At 54.6% G+C, this 27928-nt stretch overlaps 3 protein-coding genes across 3 annotated transcripts in view; all 3 read right to left on the reverse strand.

Annotated features, from left to right (window-relative positions):
* The window catches only part of Ak1 (adenylate kinase 1), a 32569-nt gene extending 30317 nt beyond the window's left edge, over positions 1 to 2252 (reverse strand). The window contains exon 1 of the mRNA XM_027943873.2: positions 2229 to 2252. The gene's annotated coding sequence lies outside the window, so the exon portion shown is untranslated. The remainder of the gene's footprint in view (positions 1 to 2228) is intronic.
* Positions 2253 to 4415: 2163 nt separating this feature from the next.
* Positions 4416 to 13489, reverse strand: St6galnac4 (ST6 N-acetylgalactosaminide alpha-2,6-sialyltransferase 4). The gene is made up of 6 exons (XM_027943802.2): positions 13345 to 13489; positions 12843 to 12929; positions 11209 to 11397; positions 7166 to 7578; positions 6085 to 6192; positions 4416 to 5099 (listed from the first exon to the last, which is right to left on the reverse strand). Exons 2-6 carry the CDS (start codon positions 12852 to 12854, stop codon positions 4910 to 4912), a joined length of 912 nt encoding a protein of 303 aa, XP_027799603.1. The 5' UTR covers positions 12855 to 12929; positions 13345 to 13489; the 3' UTR covers positions 4416 to 4909.
* Positions 13490 to 17052: 3563 nt separating this feature from the next.
* Pip5kl1 (phosphatidylinositol-4-phosphate 5-kinase like 1) lies at positions 17053 to 24987 on the reverse strand. The gene is made up of 10 exons (XM_027945549.2): positions 24958 to 24987; positions 23991 to 24194; positions 22758 to 22808; positions 22386 to 22540; positions 22004 to 22128; positions 21635 to 21669; positions 21492 to 21547; positions 20651 to 20763; positions 20232 to 20385; positions 17053 to 17343 (listed from the first exon to the last, which is right to left on the reverse strand). The coding sequence occupies exons 1-10, from the start codon at positions 24985 to 24987 to the stop codon at positions 17076 to 17078; spliced, it is 1191 nt and encodes a 396-aa protein (XP_027801350.1). The 3' UTR covers positions 17053 to 17075.
* Positions 24988 to 27928: the final 2941 nt, after the last annotated feature.

The following is a 27928-nucleotide window of genomic DNA, read 5'->3' on the forward strand; positions in this document are numbered from 1 at the left end:
GAAGAAAAGAAAAAGAAAGTAAACCAGAGGATTGAGCCCAGAACCTCTCTACCACTGAACTACAACCCCAGCCTATTAAGACAGGATCTAAATTGCCCAGGTTGACCTTGACCTTGAACTTGTGATCCTCCTGCCTCAGCTTCCAGAGTTGCTGTAATTTCAGGCGTGCACCACATTCCCTGCTAAAACTGTTTCTTTTTTTTTTTTTTTTTTTTTTGTGTGTGTGTGTGCTGAGGATTGAACCCATAAAACTGTATATTTCTAAAACTGAACTACATATATAGTATTCTTTTTTCCTTTTCCTTCCTTCCTGTTTTCAGATAATAATAATAATAATAATAATAATAATAATAATAATAATAATAATAATAAATGACCCATATACGATGTTTGGGAAGGGTCCACACAGACTACAGAGTGGAGGTGTGTCCAGAGGGGAATGTGCTACCTTCACTTTAGCTTCATAAACATCTAGGTTGTTTGCACTGGTAAGTTTATGACACCTTGTTTTAAATTAAGTCAGTTGGAGCTGGAGTGGGGAATATTCAGCCTCCAAGCTATAAAAGCACCGCCTTGGACAGCGACTTGGGAGGCTCAGGAATGGGGTGGTCTGATGGTAGACCCGAGCTTCCTGCTCCCCTGGTGCCCACCTCCTTGCTCCCTGAGCCACAGTCCCTTCCCCACCCCATCCCTCTCAGTCTGCATGACTCCACCCTGCCAGCCCAAGAACGGAAGCCACAAAGTAGGGCTGGGCAGTCAGGCGAGAGAAGCCTGGTGAATTTGCTGGGTTTCCTAGCCCAGGGCCACTCCGCAGGTCAACGGCTGGACCACAGGTGGAAGCCTGCAGTCCCCCGCCTTGTCCCTAACCCAGGCTGGGACCCTCGGAATAGAAGGGGTGCTTCAGCTCAGTCCTAGGACGAAATTCGGACCTGGAGCTCCCCCATGAGGCCTGCTGTGTCCTGGGCCCAGGGTTATTTCAGGAGACTGTGCTTCAGGGCGGGCTTCCTTCCTTGGCCCCCACAAGAACCACCACCTCGATAATAAGAATAAGGAGGATGGGAAAAGGGAGCCCTCCTGCTGGTTGGCTGCCCACTCTGCTAAGCCCTGTGCAAACACACCTCACGAAATCCCTAAATAAACTATGACATGGGCACTGCTGTTCCTTCCACTCTCCAGAAAAAAGAGGCTCGAGATCCTGCTGGGCTTCATCTAGGCCTAATACCCACATAGTTGTTCTGCACCCAAGCCCGAGAGACCCGGGACCCCCACACCAAGGCCTCCTAGATGGGTGTCTTGAACAGTCCTGGGGTCCTCCCTGACCTGACCAGAGCAGCTCCTCTCTCCAGTTCCTACCCTATTCTCTGAAGGAGCTGGCCTCAGGAGCAACCCTTCCTGCCCCAGAAATGGGGGAGGGGGTCCTAACACATCCACTTCCTGCCTCTTAGCAAAGTTTTGGTTTTCTTTTTGCAGTGCTGGGGGTGGAGCCAGGGCCTTGTGCATGCTAGACATATGCTGGGCAGTAAGCTACATCCCCAGCCCCTCTTAACAAACTGTGCCCTTGAGATTTTTCCCTTCCATGATATTCTGGAAAGAGTCCTAAGAAATCTCCTCACTTGCCACCCCAGTTTCCAATGTACAAAAACCAAAACGAAGATCCAGAGAGCCTATAGGACTTTTTCAAGATTCCCCAGCAGGACCTGCACAGAGGTCTTCGGGAGCCAGGACTGGGGGCTCCCTTGGCAGAGGAGCCCACAGGAGGGGCCTCTGGACATGAGGTCTGAGAGAACAGTTGGCAGGTAGGCACCTGGACACAGGGCTGCACCATAAGCAAGTGCTCCCCAAACCTGGCACAGTGGCCTGGGACGGGGAGGTACCTGGTTCTTCCCAGACATGGCTGCTGTGGTCAGACAGGCCCAGAAGACCCCGGACACCAGTGCCCACTGGTACACGGAAGGCCTGGTCTCTCTCACACACCTGGGCAGACGAAGCTGCAGCAGGAGCTCCCGGCCTGGCCCCAGGCCTCTTAGGAGGCCTTAGGCTGTGAGGCTCACCAGGCTCAAGACCAGGTTCAGGTGCAAGTCGACAGACAGGTCCCTAGCAAGTCTGCTGAGGGGCAAAGGATCTAAGGTGTGGACAGAAACAGAGGTCCAAAATAGGGACTCGTGCCTAGGTGTCCCCCTACTCCTTAGGGATGTGGGGCGGCTCCTGCCCCCACCCCCGCCACTTACCTTCCAGCAGCCGCAGGGTCTGCAGTGATGAAGGAAGGGGCTCCTCAGTTTCATTTTCAGAGAGCCTTCAGCAGACCCCAGACAGAGGCCAGACCTGTCAGGGGCCATCTTCACATGCCCGAAGGAAGTGGTTCTCGCTCTCTCCTACCAGAGTACCACTCCAGGAAGACACTATTTGAACCAACCCAACAGTAAACACCCCACCCAGGGGAAGGGCCAGGCCACAGAAGCCAGTGTGCTCTAGGTCAGCATATCCTGGGAGCATGGAGGTGGAAAAGGAGGCAGTCACCCAGAGAGTGAGAGAACACTGAGTTCCAATCCCATCAGAACCAGCGGCAGCCTGGGCCTTAGGCACCTAGGATGAGGCCATGAGAGGGGAGACCACTCATGGGGCAGAGATACTGCTGTCCCTCTGTCACCACCAAGGCAGGTCAAAGCCAGCTGAGGGAGGACAACCCCATTTAAATGACAGCTCCCAGCCAGGCACAATGGTGCATGCCTGTAATCCCAGTGACTCAGGAGGCTGAGGCAGGAGGATCACAAGTTTGAGGCCAGCCTTAGCAACTCAGCAAGACCTTATCTCAAAATTAAAAAAAAAAAAAAAACTTACTAAAAAGGACTAGGAATATGGCTCAGTGAGTGGTAAAGTGCCCTGGGTTCAATCACCAGTACCAAAACAAGAGTCCTACATATCAAGTACTATGTTCTAAGCCCCAGGGGCCGGGGTAGGAGTACAGCTCAATGGGAAAGTGCTTCCTAACATGCACAAGGCCCTGGGTTCAGTCCTCCAGCCCCCAAACAACCCCCAAACAATAAGCCCCAGGGGCAGTTCAATGTCTGAGCTCTACAATCTGGTGAGATTAGGTATTTTAATAGCTTTTATAGATGATGAAACGGCCCCAGCAGGAAATGGAGGAAGAATGAGGCCCCTCTGGACCTGGAAATCCCCACAGCCGCCCCCACCCCGCCATGTTTCATCCCACCCTCACCTCTGCCCTGCACCTGCTTGGGGACCTTCACCACTTCCAGGCCAGGGGATATGGTTACGTTACCAGCCTGTTCCCAGCTCAGGGCCCCCTTCCTCTCCCCACCCATGCGAAGCCTTCTGGGCTTGCCTGGCACTGGGGGTGTGGGGGAGAGGGTGCCAAGGTTGTGGGGCCAGAGCCAGGCCTCCAGCGTCTCCCAAGAAGGCAGGGGTGGGGGGAGATGCATGGGGTCACCTTCAGCTCTTGGCATGACTGGGCATATCATTTGTGGGTTCCAATGCAAAATGAAGATATAAGGCCCCTTGGGTAAAAAATTACCAAGAATTTCAAGTTGGCAACAGCAGGGATTAAGCTAGGCTAAGTATGGGCTCTGGGTGACTGTGCGGGTCCCATCTAAGAGGGGCCTGATCCCTGGATCTGAGAGCTAGCACCCCAGGGCTCCATCCTTTAGTTTCCTGGTCTCCCTATGATGTAAGGGGCAGGCCAAGCCCTTGGGGGCTCCTCCCAGCCCCTGGTACAGGCATGGCCTTGGGCCTAGCTCTCAGGCCTGACTGCATCTTGGCCCAGCCATCTCCTGGCTGTCTGGCTTCAGCCAAGTGGCGGCCTCATCTGTGAGGCAGGTAAAACCCAGCCAACTCCAGGAGTGGCTTCATACCCCCACTGACGGCTGGTTGGGGGTGGGTCTGCTGTTCCCACTTCATAGCTTCGGAAAGTGAAGCTCAAGGGCGGAAAGGCCCCAACCTCAGGCCAGGCCCAGCCTCACTTCTGGGCAGCTCCTTACTGCTGCCTGCTTTTCTGTTCCACAAAGGGACAAGACTAGACTTAATAGGAATTTAAGCGGCAAAATCGCTGGAATTTGACCCACGGGCCAGGAAGGCAACACAGGGTGGAGGCACTTCCTTCCCACCTCGGTCCTCTCTGGCCCTGGCTTTGCCCCTGCAGAGCAGGGGTCCCAAAGAGGCCTCTGACTTGGAGCCAGCTTCCTGGGTCAACAGAGTCATGGGGCCAGACACTGAGGAGACCTGGCCGGTGGGACAGGGGCAGGACTGGCACTGCTAGCAGACACACACAGGCAGCCCAGCTAGCTGCGAGCCTAGGAGGGCCACGGACAGGAGCAGCCCCCAAGGGCACAGCTTAGGGGATTTCATCAGGGAGAGAAGCCCCAGACCCCACCCCAGACACATCACCACAAGAGACAGGGTCCAGAAAACGCGTTTACCCGTACGCTCCAGAGAGGCCCTGGCAAGCACTGCCCAAAGGCCCCTGCACCAAGAAACCCCAGGCTGCGGGCTGCCTCAACAGGGCCACCAGCCCAAGAATGTGGCACCATAGGCAGCTGGGGTGGGTAAAGGAAGGACCAGGACTGGCATAAGGTCATGATGCTGGTGAGTGAGGGGGCCACTGGCCCCAGGGCAAAGGACACTTGAGAGACCTGGTGGTGGGATGAACCCCAAAATGAAGACATGGATTCCTCAGGAATGGGGGTGGGAGAGAAAGCTACTCCCCTTCCCCCTCAAGTCATGAGACAAGAGATGGCTCCGAGTATCCCCAGGCCGGGGTAGGAAGGATCCCTAGGTGCACTGGCATGTGGCAGGAGGCAAGAGTCATAAATCACATGTTCTTGATGGAGTGTGGTGGCCTGGGATGGGACGCAGGCCTTCGGAGGCATGACAGCCAGCCAGCCGGCACCGGGGACTACTGGGGCTGCCAGGACGGGTGGGCAAACACAATGGGCCTCTTCTTGGCCCAACGAGAGAACACGGCCTTCTCGGTGATGAAGCGGTGGGCACTCCGGGGCGCCTGCTCGTGCGCCAGGTACATCTGACACTCGTCCAGCCGGCCCTTCTCGAAGTAGTGGTAAGGCACCGAGGGGTGGCTCTTCTCCCTGTGGGGTGGGGAAGGAGGCCCGTGTGGGACAGGCATGGGGCACCAGAACAGCCTGCCTCCCATGACCACTCCTCCCTAGGTGTTGTGGGCCCACGGAGACCCATGCCTAGTCCCAGGGGAGCCCACCCCAGATAGGGGAGGAGCAGGGCAGCTCATGGAACCCAAAGGCCAGGATTCAAAGCCCAGGATGCCTCTCACAAGCTGAGCGACTCTGGGTCACAAATACACCTTGTGAATCTCAACAGCCCATCTGCAAAATGGAGATGGTGACACCCATCTTCCAGGACAAGGGTGCCGATCAAGGGATGAAGACAGCAAAGTGCTCTGCTGGTGCTGGGCTCACAGGCAGGGCCAGAGGCGCAGTGCGGCCAGCCCCGCACACCCACCTGCCCAGGGGCACCATGCAGGCCAGCAGTTGGGCCAGGGCCTTGGCAGGGGCACTTGGACTTCTGTCATTCCCCCCTCATGCTCAACAAACGAATCCCAAAGAGAACAGAGGGAGAATACCCTTCCTGAGCTCATCAGTGATGGTGACATTGAAATACAGTAATGTAACAGTGCTATCCAACACTATTATAATCTGCATCAGAACTTAATATTTATGATGTTGAAACCATCAAGAATAGAAACTTGCCTGTGACATATGGCTGATACACATTATTTAACATATATACACATTTTATACTGTTTGTGGTGGGGCTGGGGTTTGAACCCAGGATATCACCCATGCTCAGCAAGGGTTCCACCTCTATTTTCTCAATTTTATACCTGAATAGGTGGAAGTTCTGGGAGAGGCGGAACAGCCCGAGGCTACACTGGCAGCTGGGATCAGTGTCCACTCTGTCCAGAGGCTGCCCTGAGGCCTGAGGCCCTGGGGTGTCTGTGCCTTGGACACCCATTATGAAGCCCCCACAGCTCCTAGGCCTTCTGCAGGGGCCCAGAGTCCTCCCTGCTCCCTTCCCACCCAGGCCAGCTGCTCTGACCTGCAGTAGCTGTCGCTGACCATCCCGTAGACCACGATCTCCTCACACAGCTCCAGGGCCAGGATCATGGTGAACCAGCCGGTGCTGAGAAAAGAGCCAGACTGCCTCCTGGGGAGGCGGGAGCACTGTCAGCTGGCCCCTCCGACACCCATACACTCAGAGCGGCAGCACTGTTACCCTCCCAGCCAAGGGCCACGCACCTGGACCTCTAGAGAGGCCCAGGAAAGGGCAGAGCCAGCCTGAGGCCAGCAGTGGGCAGGGGACAAGGCTGAACAAGCCCACGTCTGTTCAACCTCACCACCCAAGCTGGGCCTGAACAAACCCAGGATGATGGTCCTCTCATCTAGAGGATCAGGCTGGGGAGACAGCAGGGGGCAGCAGAGCATGGTGGGTAAAAGTGGAGGAGAAACAGTCTGTACAGACTTATGCTGCCGGTGATGCAAATGAGAGAAATGAGAGCTGAGGACAGGTGGCGGCAAGGACTGAATTCACTGGGGGGGGGGGGAGGTGCGCGGAGGAGACCAGCAAGGGGCCACTTGCAAAGGCAGGAAAGGATGGTGGCCTGGGTCAAGGTCATACCCAAGGGCGTGGGAGGAGATTAAAGAGCCAAATATAGTGGCAGGGGGCAGCATGAGGTGACTCAGAGGCAAAGCCCAAGTTTCTATCTGAACCACTGGAGGCCGACAGCTCCATTTCCTAAGCTGAGCCGGTGGAGTTACAAGGGCTCTTCTGGGTGATGGACAAAATGAGATTTTGGATGCGGAGTGCTTAGCCAGGTGCATGAAGATGGCTTATATTACTGTAATTGGTACATTTATTATCTGGAAGGAAGCTCAGAGACCAACTGAGACCTCAGAACAACCCCTCCAGAGGGCAGCAGCGCCCCCTAACATCTCTCCAGCCAATGTCTCCATCAAATGTCCCCAAGCTCCAGTGCCTCTCACTACCACGGGCTTCACGATCTGGATGAACATTTGATGACTGACAGCTCCTGCACCTCCAGCCCCCCATTAGAGGGCAGGGCTAGACTGCCCCCATCACGGCTGACACCACCCCCCCCCTACCGCCGGCCCAGGCTCACCGGTTCTTTCCAGTCTCATCTTGAAAGATCTGGTCGCAGTACGCCATCATGCGCTCGGTGAAGGTGTATATCTGCAGGCCTGGGTACATCCTGGTGAGCTGCAGCAGTGTGCGGTAGGTGCGGCCCCCCAGGGCCCGGTCCATGTGCTTGCCTTGGCCCCAAACCACATACAGAGTGTCGCGGGCCTGCTGGAAATAGTGCGAGTAGTTGCGCAACAGCAGCGGCACGCTCGTGTGCGAGATCACGCGCAGGGTGCTGCGCCGGCCCACGTCCACTTCAAAGCCCGTGGTGGGCGCCTGGTTCATGCGCAGTACACACTCGGCCCCATCGATCTGGGCACCCAAGCCCGAGCCGAGCATCTGGCCGGAGCTGGACACCACCGCACAGCTGCGGCAAGGCTCATGGATGAGTGGCTGCAGGTGGAGGTAGAGAAAAGGAGGGAGGTTCAGACACAGGGCTTCCTGCACCTGCTACTCCCCCAGCCCAAGGACTGATCTAAACCCCTCTGGCAGGCTGGGCAAATGAAGTGACTTTCCCAGGGTCACACTGACAGCAAGTGACTGAGCTAAGATTCCACATTCAGAGTCCAGGATCAGCCATATCTGTCTCTGTTGCTCTTCTTAATGTCCTAAAGTCCATACATCAGAAGTGCCTTATTAGGATTACAGGAGCAAATATTTATAGAGCAATAGAACAGTCTCTGGCCAGACTGGATGTCATAAAGTATTAAGTAAACATGAACCTCAGTTCTTCAGAATCACTCTTGGGTCCTCCTCCCCTGCCTGAGTCGACCCACAGGGTATCCAGTTTATAAGTAAAAGAAGTCTTCAATGCCCACTAGCTCTGGGAATCCTGGTTCCACCTCTTCCTGGCTGTGGGGCCTCAGGCAAGCCTCTGGCCTCAATTTCCTCATCTCTAAAATGGGGATGAAAACACCTAATTGACCCTCTTGTGAACAGGACTGGAAAATGCCTGGAGGAAACAAGCTGGAAATGCGGATGAAGGAAGAAGTAAGGACAGCTGCCCGGAGTGGGAGTGGGGACGGATGCCGCAGGGTGAAAATATTTTGTAATGTGTAAATCCCTGCCCCCAAACTCTGTCAAACTTCTGGAAATCAAGGTGGGGGTGTAGCTCAGTGGTAAAAGACCTGCCAGGTGTGCAAGAAAAAACTTATGAAAAGCAGCCCAGAGAGGGCTACAAAAGGGCTTGTGAGGGGCTGAGGTTGTGGCTTAGTGGTAGTGCACTTACCTGGCACACATGAGGCACTGGGTTCACCTCAGCACCACATAAAAATAAAATAAAGATACAATTAAAAAATAAATATTGTGAGAGTGACTAGGGAGGCTGAGCCAGGAGGATTGCAAGTTCAAGGCCTGCCTCTGCAATTTAGAGAGGCCCTTAGCAATTTAGCAAGACCCTGTCTCAAAATAAAAAAAAATAAAGGACTGGGGATGTAGTTCAGTGGTAGTACACCCTTGGTTCAATCCCCAGCACCTCAAAAAAAGGAGGTGCTGGGGAAGCTGGGGGGATGACAGAAAATTTCTATGTCACTATGGTTGTTACTACATTCCTTTATACATTTGTCAAAACTTATTGAATTTTACACTTTAAAACTGGTTAATTTTGTTGTATGAGATTACATATCTCAATAAAGTTGATAAAGAATTTTTTTTTAGTGATTTGCACTAGACCCAAGTCACAGCTCAGCCACAAGCCCGGAGATATTCATGGGGGTCAAGGGACAGGTCTCCCAGAAAAGGGTCTGCGAACCCAGTTCCTCCATGCCTTTCTGGGGGGACCTGGGTTTAAAGAGCCATATAAAGGACTTGGGAACATTAATTCCAGTCAATAAAAGACACACTGTTGAATCCTGCTTGGGGAAATTTTATATTTGACCAGGTATTGATTTGAAGACCTGTAGGCCCATTTTCTGTGACACATGGTTTTCTTACTCTTCCCTCAGTGTGGGCTTGTCCTGACTGTCGGGCATTCTTCCTCAAAGGGTCTTTAAAATTTTTTAAACTTCTAACATATTAAAAAATGCCCTTTTCCTGGGCGCAGTGGCGCACACCTGTCATCCCAGCAGCCTGGGAGGCTGAGACAGGAGGATTATTCAAAGCCATCCTCAGCAAAACCAAGGCACTAAGCAGCTCAGTGAGACCCTGTCTTTAAATAAAATACAAAATAGGGCTGGGCATGTGGCTCAGTGGTGGAGTGCCCCTGAGTTCAATCCCTGGTAACCTGCCACCCCCACCCCCCAAACAGCCCTTTTGAGATTCAAAATCTGGACTTCCCATTTCTCTTAAGAAAAACAGAGAGCTGGATGCAGTGGTGCATGCCTGTAATCCCAGCAACTCAGGAGGCTGAGGCACGAGGATCATAAATTCCCGTCCAGCCTGGGAAACTTATCGAGGCCTAAAGTGATTTGGGAGACACTGTCTCAAAATAAAAAGTAAGCCAGGTGTGGTGGCCCATGCCTATAATCCCAACAGCTCGGGAGGCTGAAGCAGGAGACCCTAAGCAACTTAGTGAGACCCTCTCTCTGAATAAAAAATAAAAAGGGCTGGGGACGTGGCTCAATGGTAAGGCACCCCTGGGTTCAATCCCTAGCAGCAACCCCCAACCCCACCCCAAACACAAAGAGGAAATGAAAGAGAGAATCTGGCTTCCCTGGGTCAAGTCCCCATGAGGGTGTAAATGTCTGAAATGACTTTGTCCGCCAAGATGGTAAATGGGACAGCATCTACCCAGCCTACCCCAGCATTTATCTCACCTGGCTACTCCTGGGGAACCCAAGACCTTGTACCTACCAGTTACCTTGTTTCTTCAACAACAAAAAATACTTGGGATTGAATCAGGGGTGCTTAACCACTGAGCCACATGCCCAGCCCTCTTTTATTTAGAGACAGGGTCTCACTGAGTTGCTTAGGGATTAGGGCCTTGCTAAGTTGCTGAGGCTAGGTTTGAACTCTTGATCCTCCTACTCTCGATCCTCCTGCCTCAGCCTCCCGAAACACTGGGATTATGGGCGTGTGCCACTATGCCCAGCATCAAATATTTTTTTAAAATGCCTTTTCTTTTCCTTTCCTTTTTTGCAGCAGCGGGCTGTATCCCGGGATCCTGCATATCCCAGGCGGTGCTCTCCTATGGAGCCACGCCCTCGGCCCTCCTCAGATATTTACCTGGACCTGTTCTGTCCACTGGGCATCATCCTGCTGGATCTCACAGCATCCCCACAAAGGTAGGAAGTGTCACCATCATCTTTTACAGGTGAGGGTGCTACTGAGACTCAGAGGGATGGGGACCTGAAACACAGCTCCAAGCCAGGGTTCCTGAGCATACCCTCCCCCAACACACCAAGAGCCACCAGCCACAGAACCGGGGCCTTCTGTACCACAAATCAGCACAGGATACCTTTAGGCAGGATGAGAAACCTACCGCATGGGGCCTCTGAAATCAGGGCAAGGCGTGTGAAATGCCCTGAATCTTGCCAAACAGAGCAAGCGTGGGGAGGTGGGCACCACAGGCAGGGGCCACATTGCCTTGTCACCCCTGAGTCCAGTGTCCCTATTCCCCCAGAGAGGAAGCCCTGGGGTTGGACATATCTTTACCTGTGTCATCTCTATCCTCAGCCACCATTGGCATCAGGCTAGACACACTGCTCGGGCCAAGTACATGCTTGTTGAGTGGCGAGTGTGCAGATATATTGAAGGTGTGCAGACTGCACGTACCACAGCATGCAAGGCCCGTGTCCGGCTCCCCTACCAGACTGCAGCACCAGTGGCAGCCACCCTATCGGATGTGACTTTTCATCCCAGCATCCAGCTGGGAGCAGCTGGGCAATATGTGCTTACTAAAGCCCATTTCCTCTTGGAACTTGGGGTTCAGAGGGTGAAGTGGCTAGCTCACGGTTGGTGAGCAGAGGAGCCAAGCTCGGGGTCCAGGCTGGCCTAGCACAAGCCTGGCTCTCCCTGTTCCCAGAGTTGGGGGCACCCTGGCAGCTTCAGCCAGACCTGCCCCACCACGTTGCCTGCCTGACTCACCTTCCCATCTGGCACGCTGCTATAGCCACTGAAGTGCAGGGGCCCCGGCACCGTGGGCCTGGAGCTCAGAGGTGGGGGGCGGTCCTCCAGGCAGGTCGTCAGGCAGAGGGGCAGGCAGGCCCAGCAGCACAAGAGGACGTAGACAGCAGAGAAGGCCAAGGAGCATAGGATGATGAGCAGAAGGCGATCCTGGGGAGACAGTGGTCATGGGGAATGGGGGGGGGTACTTGGGCCTCCCAGATCTAGACCCCACTTCAACAGCCCCGAGAATTCCCAGTCTCTATAAACCAGGCCTTCCTCAGAGGTGCCAGGTTCTGGGCACATGAAGCCATGGAAATAACTTTAGCATCCTATTCTTAGGTAAGGAAACCAATTTGGGTTGAAGATAGAATTCAAGTTCAAGGCCACACAGCAAAGAGGCAGCAGGGTGCAGGTGGGGGACACTTCACGTTTCAACCTGATGCTTGGGTGCACTGTGCAGCCTTGGGTATGAGTCTCCATCCCTCTGGCCCAGGGTGGCCTTCATGGCTCCATGCCATCCCCACCCCCATCCGACTCAGGGGGCAACCCCCTAGCTGATGATCAGGCTGGGGATCCGTAGTCCAGGTGGCAGAGGGGGACTTCAGAGAAACACTACTCAAGAAATGCTTTCAGTACTTGGAGAGCTGCTGCCCGGACACTCCACCCCTAGAAACCAAGTGCCAGAGGCTATTTGAACCAGGAAGTCCTTCCAGCCCTCTAATCTAGCCTGGTCTGGGGCCAGCCCTGTTGGCCCACTCAGTGAAAGCCCCCTTGAAGCCTTCCAGGAGCTGCTGCCTGGTGGGGGACAGGATCCTCCAACTGCCATTGTGTGCTGGCCCATCCTGGTCAACATGTGTCTCTCGGGCTCTCATTTTCCAGGCCCTATGCCACCCCTCACAAAGCAGCTGCTGGTTCTCTCTGGAAAGCAGAGTGGGAAAGCAGCCCCTGTCAGCCCCCAGGCACATCCTGCCAGAGGTCTACCCTTTCTTTTCTGCCCAAAGTCACATCAGTTTCTAAAAATAAATCTCCTCTGCGGCCAGCTGTTCAGGGGATAGGATTTAGTCTGTGAGGGTTCAGGCTCTGCCGAACACCTGGTCCCCTGTTCACAAGGGACCAAAGACCCAGAGACCTTGACTCACTCAGTTTGGCAGCTGAGCTTAACATCCCCATCACTCAGGTCTCTCCCCACAACCAGGTACCCCCATTAAAGAGAGAGCAGCAGACCTGAACTTTCCCACACTAGCTCACTCATGGGTGGACCCCATGTGGGTGACCATGTAGTACTATTACCTCCATTTTATGGGCGAGGAGAGCAAGATACTGAAACCAAAAAGGGGATATCATTTGCCTGGATCACACCATCTCCAAGAGCAGAGCTGGGCTCTGAGGCCAGTCACCCTTCTCCTCTGCTCAGGAACAGTGTGGTCAGAGTCACCACCAGGGTCTGGGGTGTGGCTTAGTGGTGGAGGCTAAGTCCTTGGTGTGCCCAAGACCCTGGTCCAATCCTGAGCACCTTCTCCAAAAGTGACCATCATTCTTGGCATGGGAAAGCTGCTGAGGCTACTCTGTGGCAAGGTACCTCAAGTCCCCAGGAGCCCTTCCAAGCCACTTACCCGAGCCTTCATACTGTCACTGGCTGTCAGCAGTCGGGAGGCTGCTGTCTCCAGGGCTTGGGCTGGAAAGGGGTGTGAGCCCGGCACCTGCCAAGACCCAGAAACTCAGAACAGGGAAGGGATAGTGGACAGGGTCCCGAGAAACTGAGGCAGAAGAGGGTCCAGGCCGGGGTCAAGGCAAATGGAGTTGAGGTATCAAATGCCTTAAAGTCTCAAAAATTCGGACCTCAGCGTCCCACCCTAAAGGAGCTAGAATCCGAGACCTTCGAGAGACCTCCCACCAAGCCAATCCCCAGTGTGCAGATGAGGAAGGAGAGGCAGCGAGGAGATGCTCCCGACTCAAGGTCACCCATCAGGTCCGAGGCACATGGAGTCAGGAGCTGGAATTCCTGCCCATCCATCCTACCTCCCTACCCGGGGACGATGGAGAGGCCTGGGACCGGCACGACTGGGACTTCCACCCCTCAAGATTCCCCGCCCCCTCCCCCGTCCGAGCGCTAACCGGGCGGGCAGTTGAGGGCTCTCCGGAGGCTCCCGGTTCGGTGCGCGCAGATCCATGTCCCGCGGGCCGGGCCGGCCGGGCTGGAAGCCGGGGCCCCGGGCGGAGGCGGCGCCGCGGCCGCAGCTCCTGGAGGCTGGGAGCCCAACCAGCGCGGCCGGGGCGGAGGCGGGGCCTGCGGGGACGGGGCGGAGACTGTGCGCCCGGGGCGGGGTCTAAGAGCGCGCCCGGCGCGACCTGGGGCGGGGCCAGCGGCGCGGGCGGGGTGTGCGTGGCCGCCCACACGGCCTCCGGGTGAGGGCGGGGCGCCCGCATCGCGGCTTTTATCTGGATTTCTGCTTCTGCCCCTTTGGTCCTCCCGCATTCCCACCGTCCCGTGCCCGGGCGCTGGACAGAGGAAAGAGACCTGGAGGGTGTCGAGCCACGGTGCGGTGGCTGCCTGGCGGCCTGGCGGTTCAGACTTGAGTTTCCGCCGCTGGGGGTGGGGGCCAAGGAAATTAAGCAGGGCTGCAGGTCAGGAGCCTGCCTTTCAAGTTGGTAATGTTGCCAGTAAAATGTAAGAAGCCCAGTTAAATTGGAATTTAGTTAAACAACGAAGAAGCGAATTGTTTTTAATATAATTGATCGTGACCCGGTGACCCTCACCTGAGCCTGTGTAAAGTAGAAATGTGAGACCGAATGAGCCAGGATTGGAACTGCGGGAGGCTTCCCTCCAGAGCAGGTCTCCAGAGAGGCACCTCCCAGAGTTCTTTTCCCTAGTGCCTGTGAGTCCCTTTAATTCAGTCTCATCTGAACTGTGTCCTATTTGAAGGCTCAGATCGCATCCCATAAGGATCTCAAATGCAGATGACTTCAGGGGCCCTACTGAAGGGGCAGGTATGGGGCCAAGGGGGCGGGGTAGGCCTCCTGCAAAGTGGAACACACAGGTCCCATGATCTTTTTTTCTTAAAAGTTGCATTTGGGCAAAATGGATAGAGTGCTTACCTAGCATGCACAGGGCCCTGGGTTCCATCCCAGCAAGCAGAAAACAAACAATGATAAAAAAAACCTCACCTAACCATCCCAGCCAAGCCCACCTACCTGCTTTGGGGCACTGGCCTGGGAACCAGCCTGGTTTCCTCTCTGGACCCCATTTTAGAGTCCATTTTCCATTTTCTCAGAGGCTTGGGGTTGGGCAGGAAGCCAGAAGGTCCATCCCCAGCACAGCAACCTTCCAGGTCTACCTGCTCCAGGTGCAAGGCCAATCCCCCCTCCCCCCACAGGCTCCCAAGCCTTTCTCTATTTTGTTCAGGGGCAGGGAGGGTGACTCAAGTGGTGCTGATCCTGGAAGTTCCCTTTGAGCACAAGCCCTCCTTTTTCCGCCCAGCAGAGCTTGGCCCCTCAGTAACACAGTAGTCCCCAAAGTCAGAGCCCTTCTGCCTTCCAAATCCTAGTCCTTCCAGTTTCTCTGAACACAGACCCAATCCCAAGGGCCTAATGGTGAAAAGTTCACTGTGGATTCATTCATCACGCACAATGACTGGTGAAGCAATGATTCCTTCCTCAGGAGATTTGATAGGGCAACAGAGACACAATGACATGCCCAAATTGCCCAAGCTCCCAGGGTAGATAAGGATCCTAAGTCCATAGAGGAACTGAGATCAGGAAATTTGACAGCCCCAGATGAAACTCTTCAGTTGGGTTTTGGAAGCATCAACCATCCTTACTCCAGACTATAAGCCCTGTACCATGTCAAGGCCTGACTGCCTTTCAGTCACTCTCCCTCCACTCTGGCCATCCTCTGACACACCAGTCACATTGAGCTTCTTCCTATCTCAGGACCTTTGTACTCATGGCATCTTCTACCTGGACTTCTTATCACATGGCTGGTTGACTTTTTTCGTAATACTTGTCACACTCTGAAATTTCTCTGTATTAATCGGTTTCTTTATTTATGGCCCCTGTGCCCACTAGATTCTCCTCTCTGACCTGTCATGTTCTCAGGGACATCTCCAGCTCAGCACAGTGTCTGGCACATACTAGGAGCACCTAAATGTCTGTTAAATGAACAAAAGAGGTCAGGAGTCGTGGTCCCATGAGAACCTGGACAATTCACTCCCCCACCCCTGCAGCTGAGTGCCCCGTCAAGACGCACTGCAGGGCTGGCCATCACTCTGCAGGACAACAGGGCTCTGTGCTCTTGGTCAGCCCCGTCGGATCCAGACCGGAGGAAATGTGGCAGCTGACCCCAGTTCCTGCCAACACCCGGCTTCCCTAAGCTTCCCTGACCCATCACCTCCCGACTGATAGGAGAACTTAACAGCTCTGCAGCCCAACTTCCTGCTGGGCAGGAGTAAGGAATTCCGTGGTTCATGGCAGCTCAGAGAGGTTGAGTCATGACCCAAGGCCACCCAGACAATAGCAGTGATGTCAATATCTTAAAAGTAAATATCCCTGGAACTCATGCTCCCACCATCCGTCTTTGGCTGCATCCAATAGGGCATTGGAATGAAAATATTGGTGTCACTGAGTGACCTTCCGCAGTCTCACCCACACTCCCCCCACTGTCCCATTTCACCCCCAGGCATTTTCTTTCTGTCATGCTGGGCTTCTCCCATCCCAGGCCCTTTTGTGCTCTTGGCTGGAACCCCCCCCCCCCCAGGAGTCCTCTGACTCTTCTGGTCTCTGTTAAGCCTCCTCCCACATGGAGACTCCTGGCTGCAGCTCCAGGGCCCCTGTGCTTCTCCATGGGGCTTTGTCACAGCAGATTGCTTTTGTCACCCAGACTCTGAGTTCCATGAAGTCATCTTGCTCCATCCCCAGGTTTCCATTGCTCAGCAGAGAGCCTATCCACATGGCAGGTGCTCAATAAATATTTAATGAATTAATGAGGTCCCTTCATCCTTTCCAACTTCACACATTAAACCACTGAGGCACAGAGAGGTTTAGCACCTTGCTCTGGTCACACAGCCTAGAGCAGCTGAAGGAAAGGCCCGCTTGGGCCTGGTTGGATTGGACTGGGGTCAGAGGCCAGGCTGGAGTTTCCTGGAGGAGGGAGAAGGTGTGATATGGGGCTAGGCATGGATCCTAGTAGTATCTGTGCAGTCCAGACCTTTGTTCTGATAACTGACGCTTGCCTCCATTTCACAGATGAGAAAAATGACTCTCAGAGGAGGGCAGAGCTCACTGGAGATAAATGGTGCACTTTTAAAATGTATCCCAGAGCTCCAAGAAGCCCCCTCCCCTGACCTTCTCCCACCTCCGAGGGAGTAAGGCCTGGGTACTCAGGGCTGAACTGGCCACTTACCCCTTCAGGCCTCTGGGCCTCTGTTTCCCCATATGGATGACGAGGGGAAGGGCGTTCAGCCTCCCCCCCTTCCCCGGAGCATGAGGATAGGGCCCGGGAGCCGGTGCCTAAGAATACAGGCTCCCTGGTCCAAAAGGCATGGTGGAGTCCTGGTTCCAGCATTTATTGCTGAATAATCTTGCTCAGTGCCTTCACCCCTGAGCCTTCATTTCATGGTCTGTAAAGAGAGAATAGTGGCATTTTTTGAGGATTAAACGGACTGATTATAGGGAAATCCTCGACGCGACACGGGGCCCAGCACCACCAGCAAAAGGAGCAGAGCTGGTTGGCGGATGCTGCCCTCTGATGGCCATCCGGAGGAACAGCAGGCGGGCTGCCCGGGCCGGCGGGAACCAGCGTTCCTGGCGTGCGCCCATTTCCCGAAAAGGAGAATGAGGCCAGGGGCTGGTCACTCGGTGTGCTCCTCTACCCACTGGCAGAGGCGACGGGCGTAGCGAGCCGGGCTGACGGTGGAGAAGGTCCGGCCCGGGTAGCGCAGCGTCTTCCACAGGTGCTCCAGCCGCTTGCGAAGCCCGTAGACGGTGGCCAGATCCACTAGGCCCAGGAAGTAGCGCTGCTCGGGGCCGTCCAGGATGTGGAGGGCGTTGGGGGCGTCTGGCAGCAGCCGGCGGTTCTGCGCCTCCGGCTCCTCCGGGCCCTGCGCCCCTTGCACAGACCTGGGGTGGGCCAACAGCAGAGTGAGGCTGCCTCCTCCTCCAGGGAGCCCCGGCGTCCCAGCCCCGCTCCCTCCGGCCGCGCCTGGGCCTGTGGCGTCGGGTCAGCTGAGGCCGAGTGAAGGGCAGCCTGCGCCCCGAGCTCCCTGCAGGGCACAGCACTGGCCACACGTGCCCGGAGCACCCGAAATGCAGCCGGCCCCGATGGAGACGAGGGGTTCGTGGAAATCACGTACTGAATTGCCGAGACGGTATGAAAAGAAGAATGTAAACTATTATCGATTTTTATGTTGATCAGATGAAATTGATCAAATTTGGATCAGTGGATGTGTAACCGATGTGATTCTGCAATCTGTATACGGGGTAAAAATGGGAGTTCATAACCCACTTGAATCAAAGTGTGAAATATGATTTATCAAGAACTATGTAATGTTTTGAACAACCAACAATAAAAATTAAAAAAAAAAAAAAGAAATTGATCAAATTTGGGATGTACTGAGTAAATTATATTGTTAAAATTAATTTCATCTGCCGGAAGCCGTGGTGCACACCTGTCATCCCAGCGTCTCGGGAGGCTGAGGGATCGGAAATTCAAAGCCAGCCTCAGCAAAAGCGAGGCGCTAAGCCACTCAGTGAGACCCTGTCTTTAAGTAAAGGGTTGGGGGTGTGGCTCAGTGGTCAAGTGCCCCTGAGTTTAATCCCCTGTACCAAAAAATAAAATAATAATAATAATAAAGTTCAGGTGCCTTCATTATTTTTGTCTTGGGTAGTGCCAGTCTAGAGCATTTGGGTCACACAGATGCTGGCTCTGAGCTTATGAGCCATGTGACTTTGGGTAAATCCCTTATTTGGGTATTGCCTAAACTGTTTGGGTTATCTAACTCGGGAAGTCTCAGGGCCACAGCTGAAACTTTTCAAACAAAGTACAACAACCCCAGTTTGCAAATGATGTGTGCATGAATTTGCCTCAAAACATATTGCAAATCAGAAGATGTATTTGGAGAGACTACCAGTCCCAGCAGAAGCAGGTTCAATTCCCTAACTTTGTCCTGTGGGGGTCGCTGAGGGGCTTTGTTACTGTCCTATCAGGGCTTGGTGGGGGGGGGGGATGCCAAAGGAGATAAACCCTGCCAGAGCACCAATCAATCAGGACCGGGGGTTTGAGAGTCCAGGTGAGGTGTACCTGGGGGTGTGGGGCGGTGTGTTTGTTTTCTGAGTGGGGGTGGGAACTGGGGGTGGTGGTGAGAACCAGCATAAAAAAATTTCTATGTAACAATAACCTCAATAACCTTTCTTTCTTTCTTTTTAGTGGTAGATGGACAAAATACCTTTATTTTATTTATTTTTATGAGGTGCTAAGGATCAAACCTAGGGCCTCACATGTGCTAGACAAGTGCTGTACCCCTGAGCCACATGCCCAGCCCAATAACCTTCCTTCCTTCCTTCCTTCCTCCCTCCCTCCCTCCCTCCCTCCCTTCCTTCCTTCCTTCCTTTCCTTCTTTTTTTGGTACTGGGCATTGAACCCAGGGGTGCTTAACCACTGAGTCACACCCCCAGCCTCCCCCCCTTTTTTTTTATCTATAGACAGGGTCTCACTAAGTTGCTTAGGTCTTTGCTAAGTTGCTGAGGCTGGCACTGAACTCGCCCTCCTCCTGCCTCAGCCTCCCAAGCCACTGTGCACCACCACACCCAGCTGTAACAATAACCTTTCTAAGCAAACCAGGACTTGCTGGCTGAATGCCAGCAGTGGCCTAAGCATCAGCTGCATGTAGAGGGCAAGGAAGGAGCCCACCTGAGCTAGACAGAGAAGGCCCTGTGGCCACAGCAAGCGCCATCTAATCAGGTGGGCCCAGGTGCCTGGGGAGCATCACCCTGGGTTCTGCCTATCCCACCATTCCGAGGTCTTTTTCTAAGGGGCAGGAATGGAGGCTGGAGGAGAGAATCTCGTCTTTCACTTCCCTTGTTCACCCACCAGATCAATGGCTTCGAGTCTTCAAGTGCCTGTTTTAACCTCATGTCATTCCATTCAAGCACAGTGGGGCGGGCTGGGGAGAACGACTATCTAATAACTAACCACGAGCCCACAGGTCCTCAGGAGTCATCCCACAATCTGGCCTCTGTGTTCACATCTTTCAGCCTCTGTGTTCACATCTCTAAAATGAGAGCCCAGTCTCAGTGAGGCTCCTGGTTAATATGCAAGGAGTGACAATTATTACTATAAAGGGGGGTGCACAATGATGGTGCCATTGGTGAAGCCCTCAGGGCTGTGGAAAGGGGATGCCTGGGTTAGAGGGTAGGATGCTTCTTTTCTTCCTTCCTTCCTTCCTTCCTTCCTTTCAGTACAGGGGATTGAACCCGGGCCTTGCACATTCTAGTCAAGTGCTCTACCACCAAACCATATTTCTAACCCTTTTTTAAAATTTTGAGATAGTCTTACTAAGTTGCTGAGACTGGCCTAGAGCTAGGGAATCCTCCTACCTCAGCTTCCTGAGCAGCTGGGAGTATAGGCGCGTGCCACCATACCCGGTGGCAAGGACTCTTTCTGTGGCTGAAATTAAACAGGTGTGTCCCCTGGTCTGAAACCTTCAGTGATTCCACATCCCCTGCTGGAAAATGGGCAGACTCTTCAAATCAGTACTGAGTCCCTTGACCAACCGGACCTCATCAGTTATGTCCCTGGCTGTGGTCCACCTGTGCCCCTTGCCTCTACCAGCCTGGCTTCTCTAGCCCCTGCCTTCCATGCACATGCTCACACATACACACACTCACCTGCACACTCGCAGACCCTGCACCTCCCAGTGTCTGAGTCTGTGCCCTGTACAACCAGCGTTCCCACACCTTGCCGTCTGTCTTTCCCACCCTTCTTCTTGCTGTTGCCCTGTGGGGCTCACCTGGCCATGCGGAAGATGAGGCAGCTGCCCTGGCCCCTCTCGTCCTCATGGAGACAATGGAGGGCCATCAGCAGGCTGTAATCCAGCACGTTGAGCTCCCGGAGGAAGGTGGTGTCCAGTTCCATCTGGCGGAGAAGCCAGCTCCGTTGGGGCCCTGAGGAGCATCAGTAACCCCCTGAGCTCTCAGCATAGGCTAGCCACAGGAAGGCAGGTGTCATTACAGTCCCCAATTCACAAATGGGGAAACTCATCTATCATTTTCCTCGGCCACCTAGCTTTGCAAGTTGTGAAGCCAGGATTTGAAACCTGTTCTACTTGACCCCAGAATCTAGGCTCTTAAGGACTCAGGCAAAGGGCAGTGCAGGGACATCTATCTGCAATTCACCCTGGCATAGTCGGTGACCACACCCATGGCTCACCCAGGTTGATGGTCTTGCCCTGAAAGTTGAGGTCCTTCAGCACTAGGACAAGGGGACTGCCCTCAGGGCCCGGCTCCACCCAGCGGCTCACCTCGCAGCCCTTGATATCATACCTGAAGGTGGGGAGACAGGTTCAGCTTTGCATAGACAAGACACACAACAACTCCACAAGTTAGAAGACTTTCTACGGGGTGACTGTTGGTGTAGACACCAAACTCCTTACATACAGCATCTCTAAAACTCAGAACAACCCCAGTCTGCTAGTGGCCCCATGCTAGAAATGAAGAGAAGGGGTCTGGAGGGTTCCTCTGACTTCTCTGAGCCACACAGTAAGTAAAGACCAGAACAGGGATTCACACTCAGGCCTCTGGAAGCCCAGCCCTGATGTAGCTCATCTTGTAGCTGCTTCTTGACACCTGGTCAACCCAAGAGTGTCCCAGAAGCAGGGACATCACCAGTAGGGCAGGGGAAAGTCGATGGCTGTGGGGAACCTGCAGGCAGAGTCGGGGGGGGGGGAGCTGTATATAACTGGCTGGGTTTGGATCCCTGCTCCTCTTATTCATGGTATGACCTTGGCCTTCCTCAGTTCCTCAGCTATAAAATGACAATGGCAACACCTACCCCTCCACCTCCTTCTGGGAGTAAAGAAGATAATGAACGCAAGAGCTCAATACAGTGCCCAGAGCATACTGAGTGCGCAGGAGATGCAGGTGGCTGGTGTCACTGTCTCTGGCCCACCGGATCTTTGGAATGTCCCTTCTTCCTCGGCCTCGGTGAGTATGCTTTAGGTGAGGCACTCCAGGTGGCATCGTGGCCCTGTGCCTACTCCCGGCCAACTCACCTCTCGGAGATGCGGCCGGCGGGGTAGAAGACGCTCTGCATGATGATGAAGTATTTCTGGGGACAGGCGTGAGGAGTGAGGGAAGCCAGGACCTCACCTTCCAGCCGCCCTCCGCCCAGCCACCTTGTCTCGGCCTCACCCACCTTCTTTCCCTGGGCCACCCTCAGGCTGTGGACTCCTGGAAGGGGAGAGGGCGCAACATGAGGCCCCCAAGTTCCACACCCTGGGTCCAACCAGCCTCCACGCCAGCTCCAGGACTCCTCTTCAAAATTCGCGGCATCCTGAGCCCGTCCCTCCAGGCCCCGCCCCCAGACCCCTTCTCTGACTCGAGCGGGTGTCCCCACCCCAGACAAAGCTCCAGCGACGCCCCCACATGCACGGTCCCGGCACTCACCTGACTGTCCAATCCCAAGTCTGTGCCCTGGGGCCCCGCCCCAGACCCTGGCCCCGCCCACAGACCCCAGCACTCGCGGGAAATTTTGTCCTCTGAGGCCCGGCCCCACCCCGCGTACCCAGCAACCGGGCTAGCAGCGAATGCGGGTGCCGCTGTAGGTGCTGCACGTAGCGGGGCAGATGGGCGAGCAGCACCCTCACCTCCCGGCGCCGCTGGGTCTTCAGAAAGAAGCGCTGGTCGTGGCTGCGGGGTGGGGAGGGGGTGTCTCTGTCTCACCTGGCTGAAGAGTCTCCCACCCGGCCTCCTGCATGAGGCTCCTCCTCCCGGGTCTGGTCCTGTGGCCTCTCCGCCCACCCTGGCCCTCCGTCTTTCCTCCCCACATTAGACCTCCCCCTGGGCCTGATCTTCCCTGAGCTTGACCGCTGTTTCTCTCCCCAGTGGACTCTCCCCCTGCCCAGGGTGCCACCTCCACCCCGCTCCCACCCCTGCAGCAAGCTCACGACAGGAAGAAGCTGGCCTTGCTCTTAGAGGTGCTGAGAAACTGCAGGTAGGGGCCGCCGGGGCCCAGCGCAGCCTGATAGTCCTCTTCGGCTAGACCCAGGGAGCGCCGCAGCCGGGCAAAGGCTGGGCCAGCGAGGGTGCCCAGCTCGAAGCCCTGGGAGGGGAGCAGGGTGGAGTGGGAGTTGTGCGGGGGGGTTGGGGGTGTCACGCAGAAAGAGTAGCTTCCAGGGAGTCTCCGCTGGTTCAATTGTCCCTGCAAGGCCCCTGGAACCAGCCATCACTCCCACTGCACAGATGGGGAAACAGGAGGAGCCTGCGCAAAGACCAGGCAGGACAGGCCCTCTCCTGCACAGCAGTCTTGGGCTTCCTACCTCATGAACCTGGGTCAGGACCTCAGAAAAATCCTCCTGGGAGGGCAGCCCCTGCAGGGAGCAATAGAGGGTGTCAGGGAAGGTCAAGGCAAAGTCCCCCACTGCCTTCCCCAGGAGCTCAAGTGTCCTATACCTGGCCTTGCCCCCTGATCTCAATTTGATTTCTTCAGCAAACAGGGACCTGAAGTGTCCCTGTGTGTGACTGAATTGGACAGATGGACTGCCAGCACTCCCAGGACTGGAGGAAGGGCCTCTGTAACCTGAGGCAGGGTATGTCTAGTCCACTGCTGGGTCCTCAGCACAGGCTCTGAGTCAAGCATGGCACATCACTCAGACACAAGTGTTAGCCAAGTGAAGTCAGATTTCATCCAGTACAGAGAGATGGACCTGCCTGATACATCCTGGAAGGGGCAGGATCCCAGAAGGCTTCCTGGAGGCTTCCTGACCCTAAGCTGAAATATGAAGGGTAATGGAGAGGGTGCTCATGGCAATGCCATCATTGTGGAGCAGTGTGCAAGGGAGCAGGTGCACTCAGTAGCCAGTAAGGCAGAGATGGAATGAGGATGAGGTTGGACAGTTGACCCTTATAGACAGCAGGGTCTTGAGCCATGCCGAGTATTGGGGCCCTGTGGAAGATTTTCAGCTGGTGTAGAATTCAGATTGGGTTTAGACTCATTGAGGACTCTCCCTCAACCCCAGGTCTCTGTACCAGGCCCTGGCCATGTGATATGGCCAAACTGTGCACATGTGCACACACACAAACAACATACATGCTCACCCAGGCCTGCCCAGCTGCTGAGCTTGCAGCTGGGTGACCCTTTCTGCTGAGCCAGCATGGCCCCAGCATAAGCTCCAGGGAGGATGGGCTGGGCTGGCAGGGTGGGGGTGGGATCCCTTCTCAACTGTACACCCTGACAGGGAAGGGATGACCTCAGAAACCAGAATATAAATCCCTCCATCCATTATGCAGATGGGGGCACTGGGGCCTAGAGAAAGGTTGAGGCCCACTTAGAGTCTCACAGCAATCACTTCAGTCAAGGGGTCCCTACACCCCCAAGAACCTAGGATTTCCACCACCTCAGAATGTTCCTCTCTCCCTGCAGGAGGCACAAACCTGTCCCTTCCTCTGCTTAGCCCTCTCTAATCCTCAGTTCAGCAGAATTAGCAAGGCAGGCCATCATCCAGATCTTGCCCTTACTGCTGTGGGGTGCATGAGACCGCCTGGCCATTTACCATGAGTGGGTGGTCTACAGAGACCTGGGTGGCTGCCCAGAGCCCTGCTTGCATCATACATGTCAACCCATGCAGCTCATGCCCTGGGCTGATCTCAAACAGACCCAGGCGTGATTGCTTGTCTCGAAGGCGCCAGAGGATGCCACGCCGGCTGGAGCTTGATGTGGCTGCTCTGCGTCCAGCCTCTGGGGAGGGGGCCAGGACCTGGTGAGAAGAGGCAGAGGAAGCAAAGGGCAGAGGGGAAAGACCCAGGTTTAAGTCCCACTTCCACTACTCTGAGTCTTCCTCTCGTCTTTCTCTGCCTCAGTCTCCTCAACTGTAAAATAGAGATAATGCTGTGCCCATCTCACCAGGTGTTGGCCCTCAGCATCCAAAGAGAGCAATGGTTATCATAGGCAGAGCATGCGTTCTGCCGTCAAACCAAGCGGAAGCTGACATCCTTTCATCAATCGCCCTGGGTAAACCCCTGCCTCACTTTCCACCTGCAACACCAGAACTATAGTAACTCCTGCGCGGCAGGTAGCAGCTGTGTTACTGTTGAGTTTGAGCTCAAGCACAGGAAGCCTTGACAGCAGGAGCTGTGATGCCGGTGATTCAGTCACATATCTGCGCATGTATGCTGAGCTCCTCCAGGCCAGCGTGGAGGGTCAGCACGATGCTGAGATCAATACCAGTTGGCCCAACATGTGTCCAGCACTGGCTGAGCTGGACCTCCCAACAGCCCTATGAAGGAGGAGCTTTTGTCATCATCCCCATTTTCCTATAAGGAAACTGAGGAAGACCTGGGGAATACCCGCCAGATCACCCTCCTTCTTCATACCTGTACCTCATCTGGGGCGTGTCCTGGCCCTCACCCAGGGTAGAGCCCCTCCTTGACTGGATGGGGGCGTGTCCGCGTTTTTGGCTGAGGGGAGGCCCAACCCCTGCCCACCAACCGTTCCCTGTCTTCTCTCAGGTCCGCACCTACCTCGCGAGGCCCGGGGCTTGGTGCGGCCATCGCCCCCGCAGCAGCTTCCCGGGCTTTGGCCGCATCCCTGCCGCCCCGCTGCAGGATCCAGGCTCCGCCCCTGCCTCAAGGCTGACCAATCGCGCGGCACCGGCCTCGGCTGCGTCCAATCGGAGCGGGGGGCGCTGGCGATCGCCTGCAGGTCCCGCCTCTGAGGCTGCAGCATCTTTCAGACCGCGGTCCAGGAGGGGCGGGGCCGCGGGGCGCTAGCTAGGGTCCTGGTGAGCGAGGACCTCCACATTCCCTCCTGGGGTCTGGGATGCGGCTCTCCTGGGCCCATAGTGGGGGGGCGGGTAACCTCAATCCTGCCCCGCCCACTCATTCAGTTGTGAAATTCCCATCAATTGTCTTTGAAGAGATGAAACTAAGATCCAGAGACTATCTCCAGGTCACACAGGAAGTCGGAGAATCCATTCACTCATCGCATATATTTGGAACACCCACTTGGGGCCGGGAACACGGCTAGGCCTCGGAAATTTAGTGGCAAGCAAGTGGGTAGAATACAGCCGCTAGTGTGATCTTTTAAAAGCATAAATCCGATGATGTCACTCTCAAGCTTAAAGCCACAATGGAACAACATTCAAACTCCTTGCCATCACCCCAGGCCTGTCTGTCTGCCCCAATCCAGACCCAATCCTAACTATCCTCCCTCTCCACCCCCCTCAGCCAGCCTCCTGGGTCCCTGCTGTTCCCCCACCAAACTCTTAGCTGGAGGCTTTTTGTTCCTCTGCTTAAAGTCCTTTCCCCCAGACTTTCACTTGCCTTGGTCCCTCTTGTCCCCTTGCAGGACTCAGCACCCCTCCCCCACACTCTTGAGCATGTCACCTTTATTTTCTTCATTTCCCTTCACACTATGAGATTGCCTGGGTCATTTATTGTCTTATTACATTGGCCCCCTAGAGAATGAGTGCCACCCATGCAGGAACCACATGGGCCTCATTTCCTGGTGAGTGTCATCAGAAACTGGTGCTTGATGAGTATATATTGGACTCTTGTGAGTAGGGGTTGCAAAGGGCCTTGATGAGTCCCAGGAAGTGAAAGACCAGAGTGATTGAAGTGATTAGAGAACATCATTGGGCATGTAGGGGCTTACTGATGTGGTGGTTGACAGTGGTCTTGAGGAACCCAGAGAAGCATTATAAGTAAAGGCAAATGTGAGAAAGATGCTCAGATAAGCATTTTTTTTTTATATGTTAGGCAAGCATGCTACCATTGAGCTACATTCCCCAATCCCCCAGACAAGCATTTTATTTTTTTAGTTGTAGATGAACACAATACCTTTATTTATTTGTATGTGGTGCTGAGGATCTAACCCAGTGCCTTACATATGCTAGGCAAGCGCTCTACCACTGAGCCACAGCCCCAGCCCCAGCCCCAGATAAGCATTTTTGAAAGGACACTGGTATTATGTACAAATGCTCAATAAAAAAATGTGGAGAGAGGAAACAGGAAAGGACATTGGTTATTGTGCACAATCACATTGGAATGCAGGAGAGGGCAGCGAGGAAGCCTTCCCTGGTTTTGGCAGAGGATGGTATCTTGGCACCAGAAATATGGCTGGCTGGGGTGAGATTAGGGGAGGGAAAACTGGCAGAGGCTGGGGTTATGTGGATGCGGAGTTGGGAAGGAAAGCCAGGGTTGGGGACATAGAACATCAGTCATGAGAGGGACAGGACATGAAGGAAGCCAGATTTGGGGGAAGTGAGAATTCAGCTCATGATAGATGAATCTGGGGTCCCAACACAACCTCCAGCGGACAGCTAGGGACTAATGCATCGAGGCTGAAAGGAGAGCCAGGCCGAAGGCACCCCCTACTCACAAGGGTCCAATGTATACTCATCAAGCACAAGCTTCTGCTGGGCACTGACTGGGAAATGAGGCCTGCATGGTTCCTGCATGGGTGGCATGCCCACTCTAGGGGGCAATGTAATAAGCCAATAAGCGAACCAGGCAATCTCACAGTGTGAAGGGCGATGAAGGAAATAAGGTGATATGCTCAAGAGTGTGGGGAGGGGCACTGAGACTCTGCAAGGTGACAAGAAGAAAGGTGATGTCACCCAGGGAGGGTATGGGGAGAGAAGGCCTACAACCCGACCCTGAAGAGCCCAGCATCTCATGGCAGAATAGAGGAGTATGAGGGCCAGAGACACATTGAGCAGAACAGTCGTCACAGACTGAAAGATGTCACAAGCTTAATGGAGCAGAAGTGTCCTTTGAATTTAAAGAGCAGACATCACTGATAGCTTTGGTGGGTACAGTCCTCCTGGAGTGATGGGGAGAGACTGAGTACAGCATGAGGTGAGAGTGGGAGAGGGTGATCTGAAAGGAATCATCGGGTTGATGGAGGGTCCTGTAAGCGAGAGCCTGGAGCATGGTAGGACATACTGGGAGGAGCTGGTTACACAGACAGTTCCCAGAAGAGAGGGGACCATCAACGACAGGACACTTCTACTAGAGACAGGATCCAAAGCCCAGCGGGCAGCTCTGCCTGGCCTGGAGGATAGAGAGGGTGGAGCAGCTGAGGATGGGCCACTGTGTCTGCAGCTGGTCCCCTTTTCTCTGTGACAAGTGAGCACCCAAGGTTTGAGGGATGGAGGTTTTCCCTAAGTGCATCGGGGAGAGCTGAGGCTGAGGGGCTGGTGGGACAGATGGCCAGGCTGTCTCCTCTGCCATCTCATTCAACAGAACACCCAGTGAAAGCAGCCTGCCACAGCCACACTGACTTGGGCTATTGGACGCAGGAGATGGACCACAGACTGGGGCACTTAGGGGAGTGACCCAAGGGTCCTTAAAATATTAGACCATATTAAATTATTAGACCATATTAAATTAAAGTATTAGAGGGGCATGCCTTTGCCTACTCCCCAGCTGTGAACTCTAGCAGTCAGAACTACATCTGTCCCAGTTCCTGCTTTAGCCCATAATCAGCACA

The sequence above is a fragment of the Marmota flaviventris genome, chromosome 13 (genome assembly GCF_047511675.1).
Source record: "Marmota flaviventris isolate mMarFla1 chromosome 13, mMarFla1.hap1, whole genome shotgun sequence".
Classification (NCBI taxonomy): Eukaryota; Metazoa; Chordata; class Mammalia; order Rodentia; family Sciuridae; genus Marmota; species Marmota flaviventris.